The sequence below is a fragment of the Falco cherrug genome, chromosome 6 (genome assembly GCF_023634085.1).
Source record: "Falco cherrug isolate bFalChe1 chromosome 6, bFalChe1.pri, whole genome shotgun sequence".
NCBI classification, from domain to species: domain Eukaryota; kingdom Metazoa; phylum Chordata; class Aves; order Falconiformes; family Falconidae; genus Falco; species Falco cherrug.
The window spans coordinates 1,344,176-1,364,832 of NC_073702.1; the positions used below are offsets into that span (position 1 = coordinate 1,344,176).

General features: G+C 36.5%; 1 protein-coding gene across 4 annotated transcripts in view; it reads left to right on the plus strand.

Moving 5' to 3' along the window:
• MMS22L (MMS22 like, DNA repair protein) overlaps positions 1-20,657 on the plus strand; it is a 92,735-nt gene that overhangs the window by 14,578 nt on the left and 57,500 nt on the right. For all 4 annotated transcript variants that reach the window (XM_055714301.1, XM_055714303.1, XM_055714302.1 and 1 more), the window contains 6 exons: positions 2,734-2,847; positions 4,610-4,789; positions 9,613-9,675; positions 15,166-15,285; positions 15,713-15,936; positions 18,198-18,707. In XM_055714301.1, coding sequence (XP_055570276.1) covers positions 2,734-2,847; positions 4,610-4,789; positions 9,613-9,675; positions 15,166-15,285; positions 15,713-15,936; positions 18,198-18,707 — 1,211 coding nt within the window. The remainder of the gene's footprint in view (positions 1-2,733; positions 2,848-4,609; positions 4,790-9,612; positions 9,676-15,165; positions 15,286-15,712; positions 15,937-18,197; positions 18,708-20,657) is intronic.

Genomic DNA, 20,657 nt, shown 5'->3' on the forward strand with positions numbered 1-20,657 from the left:
AGTGTTTTTCTCACTTTGTTTTGAGCCCTCCAAAGCTAGAAAGTCATAACAGCATCATATAGCAGCTAGTAAAAGAGCTGTGTAATCTTCTTTGGCTGTGTCATTGTGAAACCTGCTTTAGATCGGCATGTGTGATCCACGAGTGCAGGACTGAATTCTCAGAAAAAGTAGCAGTGACCACTGTATAATATGTGTTTTCCTAGTACAGAGACATGAAAAATGGAGTCCCCCTTCTTTCATATCTCTATTGCTGGGGCCAGGGGGAATGACTGTACTAGCATTTGATAACTTCTTTTAAATGATCCTTCCATACAGTCCTCTGTTACCTTTTAAAAGTCAGTTTTGATCTATTAAATTATCAGATAATACTGCAACCTCCTCCCCCATCAAAAGGCAAATAGATGAGAGTTAAAGGGATTTTGTTAAAGGAAGATTCACATAGTATCTGTTGACCATTGTGCTTGATAATAGGCTTTGAACTGTCAGATGTTAAAATGACAGATTCACCCTACTTCCACAGAGACATATTACAAAGAGAAGATTGTTTTACCACCACTTTTTCTTCAGCTTTCCCTAGGCTTGGGCCGCACAGCTTGAACTAGTTCTATTTGAGATTCATTTCTGAAGTGGAGCTTGCACTTCAGCTGGATAACGTCTCTTCAGATGGTGCCTCCTCTAGTGTATATTCATTGCTATAATCCAGTAGTGGAAGTAGCATCCCTCAAAACTGTTGAAAACACAACTGATACACATAATAGATGACACTGCCAGCTCATCACTAAAGCATGTTATTAAGATTTTGGCTGTGATTATTGAGAAGTGCAACTCTTAACATTTGTGGCTATCCTTGGAAGAAGAGACATAAACTTTAATCCTCCAGACTCATATTTTCAGATCTGTTTCTTGGGCAGCTCTGGTATCAAGACACTTGACTTGGATCGTGTACTGAGTGGATTGTGTAGTGAGCCCATTGTGCTCTGAGATACGTTTGGTGGAGAAATATATATCCTTGGATATCTTCTTCCTATTTTCAGAAGCCACATCTCTGACACCAGAGCTCTGTTGTCTAAACAGTAGCCACAATTTGAAGTTACAACCACTCTTACCAAGAGACTGAACTCAGGATGTTGCAGTGTTCTTATACAGAGAGAAAAAAAAAATTGTGTGTCACACTTACAAATACGTATAAGTTAGTACTTCTAAGTAAGTGGTTGGTATTTAAACCTGATTAGGAGCTGTATGAAAACAGCAGTTGTATTATTCTAAAGGTAAAGTCTGTATCCGTACAGAATGTTACACAGATTTGAAACTATTGGTGATACACTTCTTCTTCTAATTGTTACTGTGTTTTTTAGTCATTCACTCCTATTTCTGTAATGTCTCTTCAATACTACTACTGCTGTCACTGGCATTGCGTATTTTGATTTAATTTTTAATTTACACCATTAGGTTTCCAAATTCAGAAGTGATTTGAAGTACCAGTGTGATTTGAGAATATTTGTGCATGAATGGAGCAGGAAGAGCATGAGGATATAAAAGTACAGGATTCATCTCATCAGATCTAGGTGTCTAGGAGTCAGTTGGCTAAACTAGTCATCCCAGTTCTTTTTCTTGTCAGGGAAGGATAGCAACTGTTCTCTTTCCTGCAGTGAGTAAGATGAATTAGTCTCTCTGGGTGCCTGTTACCCTCTGTTTGCTTTAGAGGGGTGTAAGCTGATTTATTCAAACTTGTGCTACTAATTCTTTAGGAATAAATTGAGTATGAGCCGCTTTATCTTGCTGCTTCTCTTTCTACATTTCTACCATTGTGTCCTTCTGATATAAATGTGCTGAATTATGCTAGTTAAGCAAAGCTTTTCTCACCATTTTTACCACCTCTGAGTACAGTTCAGTGCATTCATAGGTCCTAAGAGTAAATTAAGTTTTGTCTATACTATGATTATTTCAAGTACAGTACTAATAGGTCTTAAACATTAAAGCTTACAGAGAATGTTTATGTATTTAGCACTTCCTTTTGCTGTTTTGCATATTTTGTTTCACAATTCAGGAAATGTAAAACTGAAAGATGAATCACAAGAAAACTATTTGAAATGCATCAGTCTGAGTGAATTTTGTTAAATATGGAATAGTAATCAAATAACGTATGTGACTTGAAAGATGCTGTTTTCTGCATATTAAAAGAATGCCTTGCAGTAAATTTACCGAAAAGCAGATTTTGTGAAATGTTGTGGGAACATTAACATCCTCATGCCAACAAAAACATATTCTTCTAGCATTATGCCTAGTCATTAAGGATTTTTCAGTTAAAAATAACAACAATAATAGCTATTAAATCATTTGAAATCTTTTTCTTGTCTTCCCAAGAACATCAAGAAAATGTAATCAGTCATTTTCTCTTTTCCTTACTGTCAGACAGTGAATCAGTATTTATTGCAATTCCTTTTCATTTAGGCCTCAGAATCCCATTTTCATTTGATTAAATAATGTTTGAAAGTGGCTCAGAAGAAACTAAGAAATAACACAACTTGTAACTTATGCAGAATTAGGAAACAGTCTTTATAGTATGAGAGAGATATTTTGGATGTTAATGAAATAATGCACTTTCAGCATGTAATTGTAGCTATATTTAACTGCAAAAAAACCCGAACAGCCAAAACCAGAGGAAATACTTGTACATAAAATGCAATTTAAAAAATAACACTTTGAATAATTGTATTGCATATTCTCTTTCAGGTGAGACCTTCTGAGGCTCTTACTAGTCACCATTATCCCTGTACCTGCGTTAAAGAATTATGGATTCTACTTATTCAGCTGCTGGACCACAGAAATAAGGGCCCTCACACAGAGGTAGTGGAAGAATACTGTTATATATGCATGCATGTTACATATGCAGTATAGTTGCCAAATGTTCCTAGATCGCCATGAATGCACTACTTCACATCTCTGATGATAGAACTGAACTTCATATTTGCTTTATGCTGCTAACTGTGATGCTTTAGGCTGCCGTCTTGAATGTGCATCAGGTCCTGACTCTTTGCAGTGTACTGTTTGGTTATGACCTAGGGCACTGATAAGTAGTGCTCCTTGTGCTAAGAAAAGCAAAGGAAAGGAACAGGCTGTGAAAGTTTTCTGGTAGAACAAGAGAAACCATCTTTATCCATTTAAAAAAAAAAATATATTATTTGCAATTTTTGTGTGATGTCATGCAACGATTCATCTCCAGGCATTAGAAACACAGGTACAGTCAGACCAGTGATCCATCTAGCCCATGTTTCTGTCTTTGATACCCATACTTAAACTACCTGTACAAGAACAACCTGTTTTTTGTTTTTGAATCTTGTAGTTGCTGACTTCTTTTGATGCCCTCTTATACTTTTATTGGAAGAGCCAATCACTAGTTGATCTTCTTCCTTAGACCAATATGACTTTATATGTATCTTCAGGTTTTTTCTGCCTTTTCTAGGCTGAAGAGTCTTACTATATTCAGTCATTCTTTTTACAGGTGCATTCTCTACCTGTGGTCATCTTTGTCACCCTTCTTTGAACCTTTTTCCATACTACTACATCCTATTTTGAATGGTAGAGTACCAGGATTGCATTAAGTATTCCAAGTATAGATTAGGTGGCCACATGATTTTGTACATTGCATAATGATGTTTTTTCTATGTAGTTCTTTTCCTTTGCTAATGTTTTCTGGTATTTTGCTTTTTCTTTCTTGACTTGTGGTTGGAATTGAGCTGATGTTTCTCTGAATTAATATGAAGAAGCGTCAACATCCTTTGAAAGTTTTCTGAAATAATTTTTATAAAAAATGAAGTTGCCATTTGCACAATGAGTACTGTTCACTTTTTATAGAATCAAGTACTTCACAGTAGAGTGTTTGTATTGATAGCTATTTACTCATTAATGATATGAGATGTAAAGGTGGGCAACCCAAGTGAAAATTTATTATTGTTAAGTATTTGCACTAGCATTTTGAAGCATAAATTAGGATCAGAGCTCAGCTAAGGTGAGTGAGATAGAAGTGCAAAGAAGTCCCAGAGAGTTTCTGTATAGTTAGGGAGGATAGGCACAGGCTGTAAGAAGTAGTGTTATGGTATAGACAGGGATCTGAGCCAAAGAGAATTAATCAGTTTGTCAGTGCTGGAACAGATTTGGAACAAAACAGGGAATTTCAGCCTCAGTTTGCTGTCTTTCAGACTGATTCTCTACCATCTACTACTACTTTTTTTTGTTGAGGCTAGTCTGGCACTAAAAGTTTTTCAAAAATGTGTTATAAAAAGTCTTTATTAAAGAACTTGAAACTCTCTCATGTGAGTGCACCATCCCATCTGCATATCATCATTCCATCAGCTTGTAATTTTGCCTGTGAAGTGTCACACCATGTTCTTCCTCGTAAGCAAAGCTTGTCCTTTCATATTACTTTCTACTGGCGTTTGAGAAAGGACATAAAGTAGCTCCAGGTTTTCTCTGGTAATATGGAGATGACTGTCAGTTTTCTTGTTCTATGTAAAAGCAAATTAACTAACAGGACAGTATCGTAGAGAAAATTGTTAACATAAGCTTTGTTATTCAACACAGTTCAAATTTACTTTTGCATTTTCTACAGTGTTTCTGGAGCTTGGTGAACAAAACTCTAAAGAATACCTTTGAAAGGCCAAGTAGTTCTAAAAGGATGTCTGTTTTTGAAACAATTCAGTGTAAAGATCCATTGAGTTTTAGCTGGTGGATTATTAGTCATCTGGCATCACTCTACCAGTTTGATCGTAATGGAAATCTAGATGAAAAGGTGGGTATGCTTTTTTTCTAAGTACCTAAAAGTTATAATTTATTTAGATTTCTAACTTTGCTGTGTTGTTTTTGTTGACAGAAAACAATTAATATTATAATACAGGAGTTTTCACACTCCTTAAAAAAAGGTCCTTTAAGGTTGGTGGTGTTAAGGTGTGCTTTGTACAGGTCAGTAAACATTCCAGGAGCCCCTGATGTATGCATGTTTTATACCTGTTGTATTAAGTAGATTTGTGTATTAAGGAAATTTGAAATATCCCAACTAGATAGTAGCACATATATTTAATGATGTAGCATATGTTTTAAGACTGTCTGCCTGCAGCAAAAATGCTTCACTGGGTTTGTTGTTTTAGGAACTGAACACATTAAATTGTACCGTATGAAATATAAACCTCAAACATTGACTGTGTAATTGTTAATGTCACTTTTTTTTTTTCTAAAAGTGGTAGCTCTGCTGTGGCTATATTTCAATCTCATTGCATTCCCTTTGCATCACAGCAATGGCATGATGAGGTACATAAGTATTTGTTTATACAGCTTCATTTTCTTGAATACCATTTCATCGGTGTGGTACCAATGCCTGTCTGTCTAATAACGGTTGAATTTGAGCTTTAGTTTTGGAAGTTCTGGCAATAGGTAACAAGGCATTGACATTTAGAAGATGGCCTTAGATTTTCCTACGGGCTAGAGTAGGCTAGTTCTTAATTAATCAGGTTCTTGTCTGAATCTCCTTGTGAGGGACTTGAAGTTACTGTGCATTCTGTAAGGGACCTAGATGAGACCTGCACATGTCATTCCTACACCTGTAAGATGTATGTAGGGCCATACTTGGTACTGATACATCAAGTTACTTCATGGACCTCACTGTGGTTTTCTGCAGTTCTGGGGTCTTGGAAACCCTGACCTTTCTTTCAGTTTCTTACTCTGAAATTCATCCTGTCTAGTTTTAAGTTCCTAGTCATTGATTGGAAAGGAAATAGGCACTTGCTGAGGCAAATCATCCATTTTCAGAGCTATGAAAGCTGCCAATTTTTCTGAAGTGACTATAGAGGGAGCTGACTAGAAGCCAAAGAGATAGCTGAAGACCCAGAAATCTAGGTTTGGGTTTGTGGTTTTTTGGGGTTTTTTTAGTTTGATAATGTTATTGGCACTAGGGAGAACTTGGTCATGCCATCTTCTGTTGTCTGGCCTCTGTTCTTTTATCTTTTGCCTCATTATAGTTGTATTTGGTGATTGTATTTTTGTTTGGGGTTTTTCTTGGCTTGGTGGGTTTTATTGTATTTTTTGGTTTTGTTTTGTGGGTTTTTTTTAACCTTTCAGATGGATTGCTTATATTCCCTAAAACTGGAAAGGTCATATCCTTTTTCTGTTAACATCTTTACCATGATCTTTACCATGATTTCCCATCCTGCCTTAGGATGAAATGTTAAAACCTTGAAACTGTTTGTGAACTGCAGATCTGTAAAGAGAGAAGAGTGTGATCACATCAGTTGATCAATTTGTTTTGATAACTTAAAATCCCCTCACCTTCATCTTTAGATCTTTAAAAGCATTAGTATATAAAGAGAAAAGGAATGAAAAATGCTTAAGTTCTGTGAAGGCTTTTAATCCTAAGTGAAGTTAGACTTTCTAATAAAAGAATTGCTTTCATTGATTTTTATCTTGCAAATCCCCTGATCTGTTAAAAAAAAAAAAATAGGGAAGGCGTGGTAACTCGGTAACTATATACTTAATTGAAAAACTCACGATCATTTCTGGTGACTGGAGGACTTGATGAATGTAGGATGCTTATGCTGCTTGTGGGTTGACAGATCCTTTAGGATCCCATGGCAGGCTGCTCATTTTCATGTGTTTCAGTCTTTTCTAATAATACCATGGCAAAATGAAGCAACTTCTTACACGTTCATACAGTGTAGAATTACAGACCACATCTGATTGTAGCACTGAAGGTTGTCTCAAGCTTCCCTTCCTTTTGCCCTAGTACTATGGTAGTGGGAGAGGACCGCAGTCCACAGTGTATTTGAGGGACGTTGGGAAGACAGAATTACTATGCTCTCTGCTTATTAGAGGGAATTAGATGGAGAGAAAAGGTTATTTCCAGGTTGAATATAGAAACCAGTGTGAAGCAGATGTTTATCCAGGGCTTTTTGTATTTTATGCCCAAATCAAAATGCAGTGATACTCTATACTTCGGCCATTGGATTTTTTTGATGTCTCTCATATATACTATGCATTTAGCATCATGAGAGATTATTTTTTTGCCACAAGCACTATATAATTTAAATAAGCCAAACAGATGTAGAATGGAAAAAAATAATTCCTGTTGTTCTTATTTTAAAGTAGGAATCTGAGACACAGTGACAGAAATTAACTTGCCCAACATTAAATAATATTTTTTCCTTAGGGCCCGTGTGGGAGAAAAGAATTTCCAAGTCTCAATTTGTATTTTTTTTTTTCACGTGAGACTATCCTGTGCATGTTCCTCTTGTTGTTTCCAGTAGTCTCTGTGTTTGAACTGTTAGCTGTGCTTCGCACTTGTCTGAGTGTGGCTGTGAGTTTGTCCAGGGATCCCTGTTCACTTAAGTGCTGTGGGTGCTTACAGAAAACCCATCCATAACAACAGTGTCTTTTCACACACCACAAGAATGTAATCTGTCATAGGTAGTTGTTGGTAACCATTCCTTTAGGTTCTCCCCCTAGCCCCAAAGTACAGCATCAAACATTCTTTGACCACTGTAAGACAAAATAGTCTGTGATACAAATTTGTGAAGTCAGTGGAATTACATCAGGCCTCAGTGTAGTCTTGTTTTGTTGTTAAACATCTGATGCGATAGCTTCATGACACATGCTTTCTTTTAATTAACTGTGATCAGAGGTGGGAGGGTGATGTGTCATAATGATGGTTATTCATGTGCTCTGTAGCAAAAATTGCCTCTAAGCCTATGTCATCTGTGGAAGATTTTCAATTTTTTAATGTGGTCTGCATGGCCTTGAGGTTATTATGAAAGCTTTCAAAATTCTAAATTAGGTTTCAGACTTGCTTCTTTTTATTTTTTCCCCTTTAGCTCATATAACGTAATTTCAAATATGCAATGAGTCAGGTGTGTTGAATATATACTTCATACACATGGAACCATTTTTTTAAACTAGAAAATTTTGACCAGGTTTCTTAGTCACTGGGATGTACAGTGCATGTCTCCTTTCCATAACCTTCCACTCGGGTCCCACTTCACTCTTCTGAAAAGCAGGATTTGTACATTTAAAAACCAAATAGGACCTGATGAGAAAATTTGCTACTTCTGAACATTGCAGGGGTCAATTTCAATATACTTTGGGCTAGGGAAATATAGGCAGAGTTACTTGGGGCTAAGAATTCTTGCCTTTTAATAGAATAAGCTGAAATGACTATGTGGCGAGATACGCAAACGTGGACTTCCAGCTGAGAAGCCTCGTATGGCTCTTCCGGGTAGTCAGCTGTTAGTCCTTGTAAAAGATTCTTCCTGTGAACCCAGAGGGTCTCAGCTTAAGTTTTTGGTTTTAGCAGCACTTGCATGTAAGGTGCACTATGCACTGTAACGTGTCCAGGTTCTGTTGATTTTAGACTCTCTGGGGGTGGAGGGATGTTGTTGTAAGCCAGCAGGTTTGGAGTAAGAGCTGTAGATTCTACATATTCTCTGACGACAATGGGTTGCAAACAGTTGCCATGACATATTGCCAGGGTAGCAGGGAATGCAGTTAGGATGTAAATTTAGCGGGATATGAATGAAAAAAATCTGTTAAAAGATAGAAAAAATTGAGGCTTCAAAAAAAAAAAATAATGTGCAGCAAGTGGTTGTTGTCATTCTTGCCTGAGTTTGGCCTGAACCTGGATGTGCTCTTGTAGTCCAGTTCTACTTGATATTAGAAGTTTGTTCCAGATTACTCCAGGATCTTATAAGGTGATCTGTATACTGCAGACGAGCTGGAACTTTGGCTATAAACAACTTCTGTATAAATCGTGTGTCCTTGGACTATGGGAGTGCTAAAAGCATGTTCCAAGCAGACTGATTCAGACATTCAGAGGTCTCATAGCCATTTAGCATGACTCTGGAATACCTACTCATCTGATAAATCTGGCTTTTGAGCAGTTGATTAGCTTTACTTGGAGTCTGCAGTAGGAACATGTCAATGTGTAGGTCTTCACATAACATTAATAAAATAAGATACAGCAGTCAAAAATCTGACGTAAGTGCTAGCTAGAACTGTCTGGGAATGCTGATTATGTACTTCCTGGGTTTTACTCATTATTGACATATCCTGTGTTTTTTCCTAGCTATACAGGCCATTAATATCTGGCCAGCTCCTTACTGAATTGGCCAAAACAAGCCTTAATGTTTGGCCTGGGAAAAATGAGTTAGAAGTGTATTTTTGATTTAAAATGAAAAAACAAAGAAAAGGTGAGATTGTACCTTTTCCTTCTTCTTACCCCTTGTATCTTCCTTTTACAGAATGTTAAAGAAAAATTGTAAGACATACTGCAAAAATGCCTGAATATTTTGCTGCTTTACTAAAATTGAAGGTTGGGAGTGCAAATAAGCCAAAGCAGTTTAAATGGCATACTCTTTATTTTCAGCTCTTTATTTGTATTGGAGGCCTAAGTTTTAGGACAGATAGCAATTACATTCATAAAACAAAAAAGCTGTTTTCAGTGATGACTACAGTATACCGTCATGAAATGCCGTATATCTGGAAATTGCTTGTCTGCTTATTTTCATGTTATTACGTAATGATTCCTGTGAGGAATACAAATGCTATTTCATGCTGATAATCATTGTTTTTCAGAAACAGAAGGAATCCAATTGGAAATTTGTGGAAGAACTCCTTAAAAAATCCATTGATGCTCAAGTAAGTGTGTAAAAGGAAGAAATAATGAACAAGGAAAGTGTCAGGGATGCTTTCAGGAAAAGACAGTGCATGAAACAAAGTCCATCTAAATGTTTTTGGAATTCTAGTGTTTTTATCACAAGTAAATGAACATCCTTGATGTAGCTGAACTACGGCAGTATACGTTCTCTCCTTGTTAGCAGTTACTCTTGCTTTAAAGTGGTTGTGCTTTATGCTAAATTGTCAGATAAAGGAGAAAGATAATTATCCTGGAAGGGTGGGTATATGGCTACTCAGACAAGATGTATTCAGAATAAGAACTGGATGCTTAGAAAATGTAAACCAGATACTGAATTTGAGGATATCAAGTTGAGGAGACATGATGAGGGGGAGATAGTCAGTTACATTGAAAATCCAGCTATATCCTCATCACAGCGGGAAGGTGACTTGCCTTGCTGAGCAATTTGTCTTACAGGCTTGAATCAAACTCTTACTGATAAGGTTCTAGTTTCTGAGCATTCATTTCATACCTTATCATTTTTTCTTTCTGCAGAACTGTTAATGCAGTGCTTCATGGCCCAGAGGTCAGAATTGCTCTCATTTTAAAATGATTTTAAATATGCTGTTCATCATGTTTTTAAATATGTTACGTTGCAGCTCTATAATTTTTTTCTCAAGTTGCATGGTACAAATTGCAAATGCTGTATTAGCAACACCTATAAAAATTTCTGTAATTTGTGTATGCTTAAGACAAGAATAAACATATTTTTTATTTGGTCTTGGATGAAATAAAAAAAAAAGTCCTGCAAAGTTCTGTTGTTGAAAGCAGAAGAGGAATCAGTTCTTTTTTTATTATTATTGCTGCCTTGCTCATGCAGTAGCCAACAGCTGTGGTTGAAGCTGGAGTATGGAACAATGATTGTTACAACTACAGCTTTTACAAAAAGATATTGTAGTTGATAGGGTAGTTGAAACAACAGGGTATTAAAAAGTTGAAACATCATGCTATACATAAACTAACATTTGCTTATATAGTTTTTCAGCTTAAAAGGTCAGCTCCTTGAATTAATTCAGAATGTATAACTGAATACACACACTGTGCATGTACATTAAAACTACAGTGATGACATCACTTATTGAGTACTTACTATTTTGTGAGATAAACAAGAGATTTAGATAAGAAGCATAAAAACTGTATTATTATTAGCCACCTTCTTATGTTGCATCTTCTGTATGTCAGCAACCTTAGAAACAGTAAGAGGACACTTGTGGTTAATATTTTTCTTCAAAATATTGGTCTTTTCTTGTGACTGTTTATTGTTTTGAAGAAAGATTACTCTGAATATACATGAAATACACAGCTTTTTGATGCTTCTGTTAACCAAGTGTTGAGCTGTAGACAGTTTAGAAAGGCAGCTAGATGGCCAGGTTCAGAAGATTTGAATGAGTCAATTATGATGCAGTAACATGAGGCACGTTACCTGTTTTAATTTCCAAAGGTCACCACTGTTGAAATTGAAATAAACCCTCATTTGCCAAGGGTATGTTTGCAACTATTTCCAACTGTCTAAAACCAATCTAGTTTATTTCCTTTTTATTTTTAATTTGTTCATTATTTTTTCTTGCATTATGGATTTACCTGCTAGTAGGAAATGCTCCTTGGAGAGCTTATGTGCATGCATGAGTGGATATAGGTACTTCTATTAGAAAATGCATCCCACTTCTATCCCTGCCCACTGGCCATCTTGACAGTGTCTAGGAAGGAGATTCTTTTACCAGTAGGTATGTCCATCTCATCATACAGATGTCCATCAGATCATACATTTATAAGGTAAATTGATAGTCTCTCTCCTACCAGTAACTGTTAACTTTTCTTCATGTGAGCTTCAATTTCTGTGTTGTGAAAAGATGATTAAATAGGCACTGTGCAGACACGGATTTTGAGGGTAGGGGAGGATCATGAAAGCAGAGAAAAGAATGGTCACCTTTGATGAATCAGCAGAAGCTGGAGTTAACTTAAACATCCTTAGGATGGCTAAGTATTGGGATGCAAAAATGACTAACCAGTGTTAAACTTGCAGCATTTTGGTGGTTTCGGTAAAACTGTTGAGTTTAGTGACCCTCAGCACACAGAGGGCAGCCCTTGTGGGGGGCGGAGAGCCTGATCCACCTTCATCTAGCGTATGCCTAATTTTGGGGGTGATAAAGACTTCTGAGGAAGGTGTCCCATGTCCAAGTGAAAGTGGCAGAGGGGTGCTGCAGTGCCCAGTCTCCAGGTAGGAACTCCTTCTTTATAAGGTTACAGTCAGCCTGCTTCTGAGCAAGGAATAAATGTGAACATGCTGTTAGGTTAGGGAGCCAATGGAGATAGGAATCAAAAATACTCTTTATTTGTGAGCTGTAAATAAAGACAGGAGGGCATGTGTAGAGTGCTGCTTCCTTGGATATATCCTTTCAGCTTCAGTTGACAGACTGGTAAGTTTCTCAGCCAGAACTGCTCTCTTTTTTTATAATTCTTGATGGATAGAGTTGAAGACAATTGCTTGTGTGAAAGATATCCCATCTGTGTCACAAAAAAGGGCATTTTGGGGGAAACTAGTTACATGAGGTATTCCCCACTTCTGTTGTAATTTGGGATTTCTGTTACTGGGTTAATGACAAAAGTAGAGCTGGTTTACAATTCTAGTTGTATTGCAAAATGAAAATTGTTGTGCTAGGAATAAAATATTTGTATATTAGGCAACACCAAACTGACTAAATTTATGGATTGTCAGTGTAAGATGTGTTTGTGTTTACAAAGTTTTATTGTAAGTGAGCATCAAAAGCATTTTTGTTTATAAGAACTAATAGCAGTCTGTCTTATTAGCTCCTACTCTCATTTTAGAAAATAAATGTTTCACGTTGTTTAATGACTGCCACAATTTTATACTTTCACTATATTTTTTGTTTAATTCTACTCTAAAAGAGATACAGAAGTATTGTTGGAGTTCTAGGAAACCAATTTTGTTACTGCAGTAGGAGGTCATAAGAGAAAAATGTTGTGTTTAGATAGTACTATAATTTTGATAGTATCTGGTGTTCCTCCCTTCTGCGATAAATTAAAAGCTGACTACCTCAAGAGTTCTGATAGTATTTCCAGCAGTGCAAGAGACCATTGCAGAGCAATGAGAGAATCCATTAATCCCAGGGTATTTGAAGTCTGGAGAACTCTTTCATATTAAATTTGAGATAAAGCCTTCAGTACTATCTGGGTTTCGGAAACTGTTCTAAAACTATTGTTGGACAGATACTGGTTGAAATTTGAAGCTGCTCGCAGTACCGTGTTTATTGGTGAATTAATTTAACTGGAGCATTGTTTTTGAATTAGGCCCTTAAGCATGCTTTGGGTTTGGCTTTTTTTTTTTTTTTTACATCTTTCATCACTGCATAGATCTCTCTAGACAAATAGATATATTCAGCTGCAGTTTTTTGTTTTGTATCAACACTCTTGCTCATATTCATAAAAAATAGTAGTTGTTGAAAATGGCTGCGGTTCTGTCCCTTGTGTTGTTTTTTTTTTATAAGTTTATTTTGGGAAGACTACTGATTTAATAGTTATGTCATATATAAAACCAATATTTGAGGAGCACCTTTCATTTATAGGCATTTTTATTGTGTTTGAACTATTGTTCTGTACATTTTTTAATGAGTCTCTCTTGAAGAGTTTCTATTTCAGTGGGTTTTGCATGTTGTTATACATAATGTCTTGAATATATAATTTTCTAGGACGACTGAAAATGCCTTTTTAATTTTCAAGTTGTTCTAGAAATGCACCACTTTAGAAGCCATATGCTGTACATTAACTGTTCATGAGAAGAGAAAGCAGACATGATTAGAAGTTATTGTAGATGATTGGTATAATTGTTTACAATTTTCTGATAAAGTGTAGCAAATAATGTTTTCCACATGAATGTAGAGCCAGGTAGAGATAAGTTAATGAGTTATGCAACTCCTTTGTGTAGTACTGAAAACAGGAAAAATAATCAACTCTAAAGCATAATAAGCCGTCCGAAGCAGCGTTGTGGGTAAGAGCAGTAGTCCTGTTCTTGCAGTAGCAGCAGCAACAAACAAACTAACCCCCAAACAAACAAAACAAACCCAATAAAACCTAATGCTATCTTTTCCCATCAGCTGGTATCGGTGATTTTTTTTTTTTTTTTTTTTTTTTAATTTAAGCATTTTCTGAGCTGGTTGAGCTTGGGACATAATTCAGAACCTAGCACTGTAATTGGAACTGGAAGGGATAATATTTATCTTCCCAGTATTTATCTGAGGCATAGTTTCCTTTTTTTTCTCTTCCTGGGGCTATGATTTTGCGTCATAAAACTCACCCTGTATCTTCTTTATTTTTCTTACCCTTATTATTCCTTTTTAGCTTATTTTATGCTGTTAGAAATTCCAGGCCTGTATAATGTTTAAATGTATTTGAAAGCTAGGTCAGGGGTTTCTCTTGTCACAGAACAAGTTCACTAGTATCCCAGAGATGTTACTTACATGTATAAAAGTCTTTCTTTAAGACAACTACACACAAGCTGGTCCACTAAACCACTTTTATAGTCAGTGGAGACAACAAAGCCCTTCCAGGGTCTATCGTCCTATACTTCTCATCCTAAAGTAGATGTCTAAAATAGACTGGATTAAACACATTGATTTCAGTCTGAGCATGGAGCTCATAATATCCTAGCTCTGACGCAAGTCCAGTTTTGCTGACATCAAATGCTGGATGAGGGGAGTGCCACTCTCAGTATCCCACAATTACAGCCTGGATGCATCACTGTGTTCACATTTGGCATTTCCTATTTTTGTTCCTATGAGGCGCCTTCTTTTTGTGTGCAAAATTTGGAACTGGTGAATATGAAAATTGTGTGGGACATTTTTTGTCTTTTTTTTATTATTATTATTACTCCACTGTTCAGAGACTTATTTGCCCTTGATTTAGAGTTGTCTGGGAAGTTAGCAGTATAGCCATGCTGCAGAAGTTTGAGAAGGAACATGATCAGAAAGAAAAAATCTTCCTGTTTGGAATATTAGAAAGATGAGGTCTCAGAAAGTTGCACCTTCCCTCTGTCTCGGTGGTGAATGAGCTTTCCTTTGAACCTGCATGACAGGAGGGCTGAGGTGTGCAGCTGACTCATGCATTCAGTATACCTGCTGTCCCGTTTACTGTTTTGTGAGGTTCTGTACCAAGCAGTCATGGTTCAAGTTAGGCTCACAGTATTGAGTTGGCAGTTTTCTTAAGGTGAGCGCCTGAAATGGCACATGATGAACTATAATATTGGCTGGGTTGCAGGATGCAGTTGTCAGCTTTTATCTTCTAGTTCATTGCTCATATTAGCAGATGCATTTACCCAACATTGTATCATTAAAAAAATTATATTAGGAAATTATTCTTAATATTCTGGTAGTATTGAGTTTATGTGTAAACAAGGTGATGCTCCCCTCCTACAATAAACTACTTATTCCCTTTTCAAGACTGGTGTGTTAGAGGAACATTTACGAATGCATCTTCAGTGCTGTTTGACTTTGTGTAGTTTCTGGGACTTGAACCTATCTATTGTCACCATACTCTGGGATTATTACAGCAAGAACCTGGTAAGTAGATGAATATATAAAAATGTAGAATTACTTGTGGACGGTCCTTGAATTTTAGCAATTAATTCTGATTCTTCTCTAGCCAGGCTTCATTGCTAAAATTTTGTAAAACTGACTAGTCAATGGCAGTATCCCTAAATTAGCTGTATTTATATTTAAGAAATCACGTTTAAATATATGTTATGGTCTGTTATATTATGTCACAATAGAATTAATTATAACATATTTTTAGTCTTATTTTTCATCAGGACTATGGATTTTAAGATCTTGTAAAAACACTTTGCACATTTGCACTCCTCATTATTGTTTTTTCAGTGGTGGTGGGAGCATACCCTTTTGTTTGTGTGAAGGATTGTATCTTACTGCCTTTGGAATATTAGGATTTATTGTTACTTATAATCTTCTCTGGTTTTATTTATTCTTTTAGAACAGTTGCTTTACTGTTCCTTGGCTTGGTCTGAAGGATCTGGCAAATATTAGTAAAACTTCTTTGTCAATGCTTGAGCTGGTGAAAAGGTGCTGTTGTGAACAGCAGATCCCTGCCCTGTACAAGTCCAGCAACAGTTACTTCATTTTTCTCAGCATTTTGGCACAGATGATGAAGGAAGCAGAGAACAGTGGCATGCATCCTTGGAAACAAATTAAAGGACGGTATGGCTGCTATTTAGTTTGTCTCATGTTGTAAGAGGTCCGGTCAGTCAGATAGCATGGCCCTTCTAGCCACATACCAAAGCAGGGTGGGGAAAGGGGTACTGTGCTCATGAGAAAGTAAATGGGATGAGGGATCCAGGGTGATTCATAATTTAAAGAAAGCAGTTGTTCCCTGAAGTTTCTGTTGCCAGCTGAGACAGGGTCCAAGAGCTGGGTCCAAGAATCACCTTGGCATCCATAGCCCCTGTGATGATTTACTTCATCCCACATGCCAGGAATTTGGTATACTGGCAACCTATGCAGTGATACAACCCTATTGCCAGACAGGTAACGTAATTAAAGCACAGAAATTCTGTTTGAGCTGCATGTAATCTGTGTTGTCCAAAAACATGCAGACTGGCTCTTGCTAGGCCTGCAATTTCATTTATATTTACATTTTTCTTTTTTATGGTTTCCAAAATTTCTCACAATATTTTTTTTTGTGAGGGTTTTAATTTTTCATGTAATTTGGAAACATACTAATTAAGACATATGGTCAGTCATTATATAAAAACCATAAAATATATATGCTCTAAAGCAAAATCCTGATGTTTTAGATGCTTACTGAATTCTTAAAACTTTTATTATAGTAATGAGATTGTACTGAGCCTTAAAAGTGCTAACTTTTAAAAATTTATTGGATATAGAAGACTTAGAATTAGTTTTGTTTTGGGGTTTTTATTTGATTTTAAAAAAATTTTATTAAGTACTAATAAAATTAATTAAAAATGTATTAAGTAATTTTAATTAGGCTGCTCTGTTTTTACTGAAAACAAATTATACTTACATTTTTGTGCTATTATAGCTTGTTACTTTCCCTAATTTAAGAGGGGGAGCAATAATACACAACACACACTGTGTCACTCTGCTCAACAGTATTCATCATTTCTACCTTGAATAAATCAATTACACAAGTAGCAAAATTTAACAGCCTACAGCTATGATTTTGGGATGAACTCTGTGTTCAGCAGCTAACCAAGCATTAATTGATGCATGAAGAACGTAAATGCCTGTCAGTAGTAATTTACTACTAAACAACATTAATTGGATTTGCTGTAATTTTTGGTGGCTAGATTTGATAACCTCAGCACCATTTCCAACTATTTTTCCAGGTGACAGAATAGGAAAGCAGCATTTATGGATGTTTAACTACTGTATGTTGAACCTACTTTAAATTAAAGGTGAAGGATATACCCAAGGTTTTAAACATACAAATCAAAAAGTTCAGCAAGCCATTTTCATCTTACTCCTGTGTTATAGGAATGGTGACATTTATCTAAAACTCCAGATCTGAGCAAAGGTCACAGAAAAGACACCTATGTAAAGCCTTCTGCTTTTTGTCAACGACTATAAAGTAGCAAAGTAGGAACGCTTCTCGCCATCAGCTACATATGACTTGAGCACTGTCATACAAGCAATGCGGCTTAAAGTTTCTTAACATCTTCCTGCTGCAGAGAGGTTTCTCTCCCAAATGCCTCGGCTTTCCTGTTTTCTTCCAAACTTGCAGTCTGCAGTCCATACAGTAGGTGTGCGATACAGGTTGGCGCAGATTTTAGCAAAGCACTATGGAGAAAAGGAGTTTGCCATCAGAAATCTTCCCCTCTCTTTTACTACTGTGGTGGTTAGGTAGGTGAGCCTTTGATCACAGCACCTGTGGCAGATAATGTGAAGAACAGAAATCAATAGCTAAAGGAAGGAGGGTCACTTGGTCCTTTTTTCTTTTTTTAGAATCTTATTTGTGCCACATGTAAATATGGGAGATTGTAGGGAAGAAGTTGGGGTACAGGAATTGTTTGCTGTTGCAAAGAGATGCCATTGGCAACTTCCTTTCCTGGCACCCCTCATGGGCTAAATTTGATTGATGCGAAGGCATGGTATGGAGGACACCTATCACAGACAAAGTAGAGAGTCTGCTCATAACACTTTCCTCAACTTTGTACTAGCTTTTGGATAAGGGAGAAAGGTTAGGCTGTACCGGTGGTTGAAAACTCTTAATGCGTACCTTGTATTAAGAGCAGAAAGTGAAATAGCACGTTTGTTCCAGTAGCCAAAAGAGTAGAAGAGGGGAGGGAAAAGAAAGTATTTTACGTTTAAGGGTTATTGGAAGAGAATAACTGTAAACCAAAGGCATGAAAATACAATTTTGGTCTATCAAGCAGATAGAAAATTCCATACTTTAAGTACCTTAACTGGGGTTTTTTGTTTGTTTTTTTTTAATGTAGAATTTATTCCAAGTTCCATCGGAGAAGAATGCAGGAGCTGACAGAGGTAGGGCTGCAGAACTTCTTTAACCTGTTCCTCATGCTGGCAATTGTTGCAGAGACAGAAGATATAGTGAGTCGAGTGTTGGATCTTTTGGATTTCATGACTCCGTCCTCCATCACTGTGTCTCAGAGAGCTCTCATCTGGAGAGGTCATTTTGCTTTCCTTTTAATTTATGTGGAGAAGAACATGGACATTAGTGTTCTAGCTGAGAAACTCTCAAATGCTTTCCGTGAGAAGGCAAAGGCGTTTTTAGTAACCAAAAATGACTACGCACAGAAACAAAATCTCTGGACTCTGCTTTCAACCTACATTGATGGTGTCCAAGAAGTGTTTGAGACCAGCTGCTACTTGAGCCTTTCTGAGGAAAAGTTGCTAAATGATGGCTTTACTATGCTACTGCCTGCTTGTCGAGGATCTGAACTGAGTATGGTCCTAAATTTTCTTCAGGTTGTTCTAGCCAGACTGCGGTAAGTTATTTAGTTAAATTGTGGATGTAGACTGGCATGTTGGTTTTGTGTTTTAGGGTTAAACTGTAGTTCATATTAATTTCTTACTGAAATAGAGTAAAAGGAAAGAGAAATCTCCAGAGGACTGTGAATATGTTGAATTTCAAAATCCACTAATATCTCACTGCATTTAGAATCTTGGAAATGTTTCCTTACCATTTTAGGATATTAAGTTTGACATCCCTGATATTTTGTTATGAATTAATGACTCTGTAGAAAGTCATCCAGTTGCCACCTTTCAGACAATACCGTCTTTCTTTTGGCACAGGAAATTTCAAAATTTTTATCTGTACTGAATTACTTAAGTTAGGGGAGGGGAGTTTTATGTTTGGAGTTTTTGGCTTTTTTTGTTTTGTTCAGTGAATCCAATCTATTTTTCAGACTCTTCATTCTATTTTTTCCTCTTTCACCAAGGTTGCAATCAAATATAACAGTTATAGAGATTTAAATACTTGTCTGGGGTTCGATAGGAAAGAAGGAAATCATATTTTACCACTTTAAAGCAGTTTTGCTTTGATGTACTAGTTCAGTTTTCAACATCCACAGTGCCCTTCAATAAGCATATTTTTGTCTACTGATGCCTTTGAGAAGTAGTCCTCCAGTTTGAAGCCCAAACTGCTTTTTTTTTAATAAGATATTAAGAGGCGGCTATTGATCTGCCATTACTTCAAATGTGTACAAGGCTGATATATGTGGAAAGAACTGTGGAAGAGTGCATAATAGGAATAGTGAGGCTTATATGCAAGATCTCTCTTTAACTAGGTTCTTTGTTATTGTCTAGTAGTTTGACTGCAGCTGTCAATAGCTTATAGATCCAAAGACAACTGTTTTTCAGGCAGTCTTTTGAAAAAAGATGAAGCGTGAAACTAAGTTTAGTTGATTTATTATTTATTATTTCACTGCAACTGAATGTATTTACTGGAATAAATTGGAGACTTCAAAAATACTGATATTTTCTCCATTAGCTAATACACAGCATTTATTGTGTTATTTTTAAAGATGAAATGGGGAGAAATTTGAGACTGGTGAAAAAGTTGCCTATTTCATAAGTTGGCATTATTTTAAAGCTTTCCAGAACCTGGGGGTTATGTGATCATCTCATAACAAGGAGGACATAGAAGTTCATTACAGACTTCTCAGGTCATCACAGACAAGGTACAGGGCGATATTCATACCTCTTCTTACAAAAAGCAGGTCTGCTGACATATGTGAATTACCAACAGGCTCAAATACTAATTGGTATGAAAGAGATTATTACAGCCTTGTTTTTAACAGTTATATCAGCTTTTGTATTTATACATTTGGTTACTGTTACCTTCCTGTTTATTCCATCTGCAGAGAAGCTTAATTCCTTAACAGTTATAAAATGCTTTGATCATCAGCTTGCGTGGAACAGGAGAATGTTACTGGTTCTCTCTCCTCTGTAGCCATACAAGTAAAACAACGCTAAAACCACTTTCTGGGTGCAAAAAATCTGGATGGCTTTGGGCCAAGCAGATGTTAAATTATTATTGCCTTAACTAGACTGATTAAGCCTTGGTCTGTCTGCAAACTCAGAAAAGGATGAAATGGTTTAATGCCGATCTCTCTCCTGTTTTTAAAATCCATGCATATATAAGATAGCAGGCCTTTCATAAATGTAATTTTTCTGTACACTGCACTCTAATAATTTTATAACTGTATGACAGGGAATTTACAGGTAGGAAGGAAGTGAGATCACTGATTAAAGAGCGAAGCAGCTCCCTCTAGGCTGTTAGGAAATAATAACTTCTTATGCCACTTTCTGCTAACCCCAGATGATGGCTCACAGGAGCATTCTTTATTGCTGATTAAGTAGCATTATGAAAATACTGACTTGGTAACATTAACTAAATGCCTCAGTATTGAAAGCTTAAAATGTCAAATAGTTTT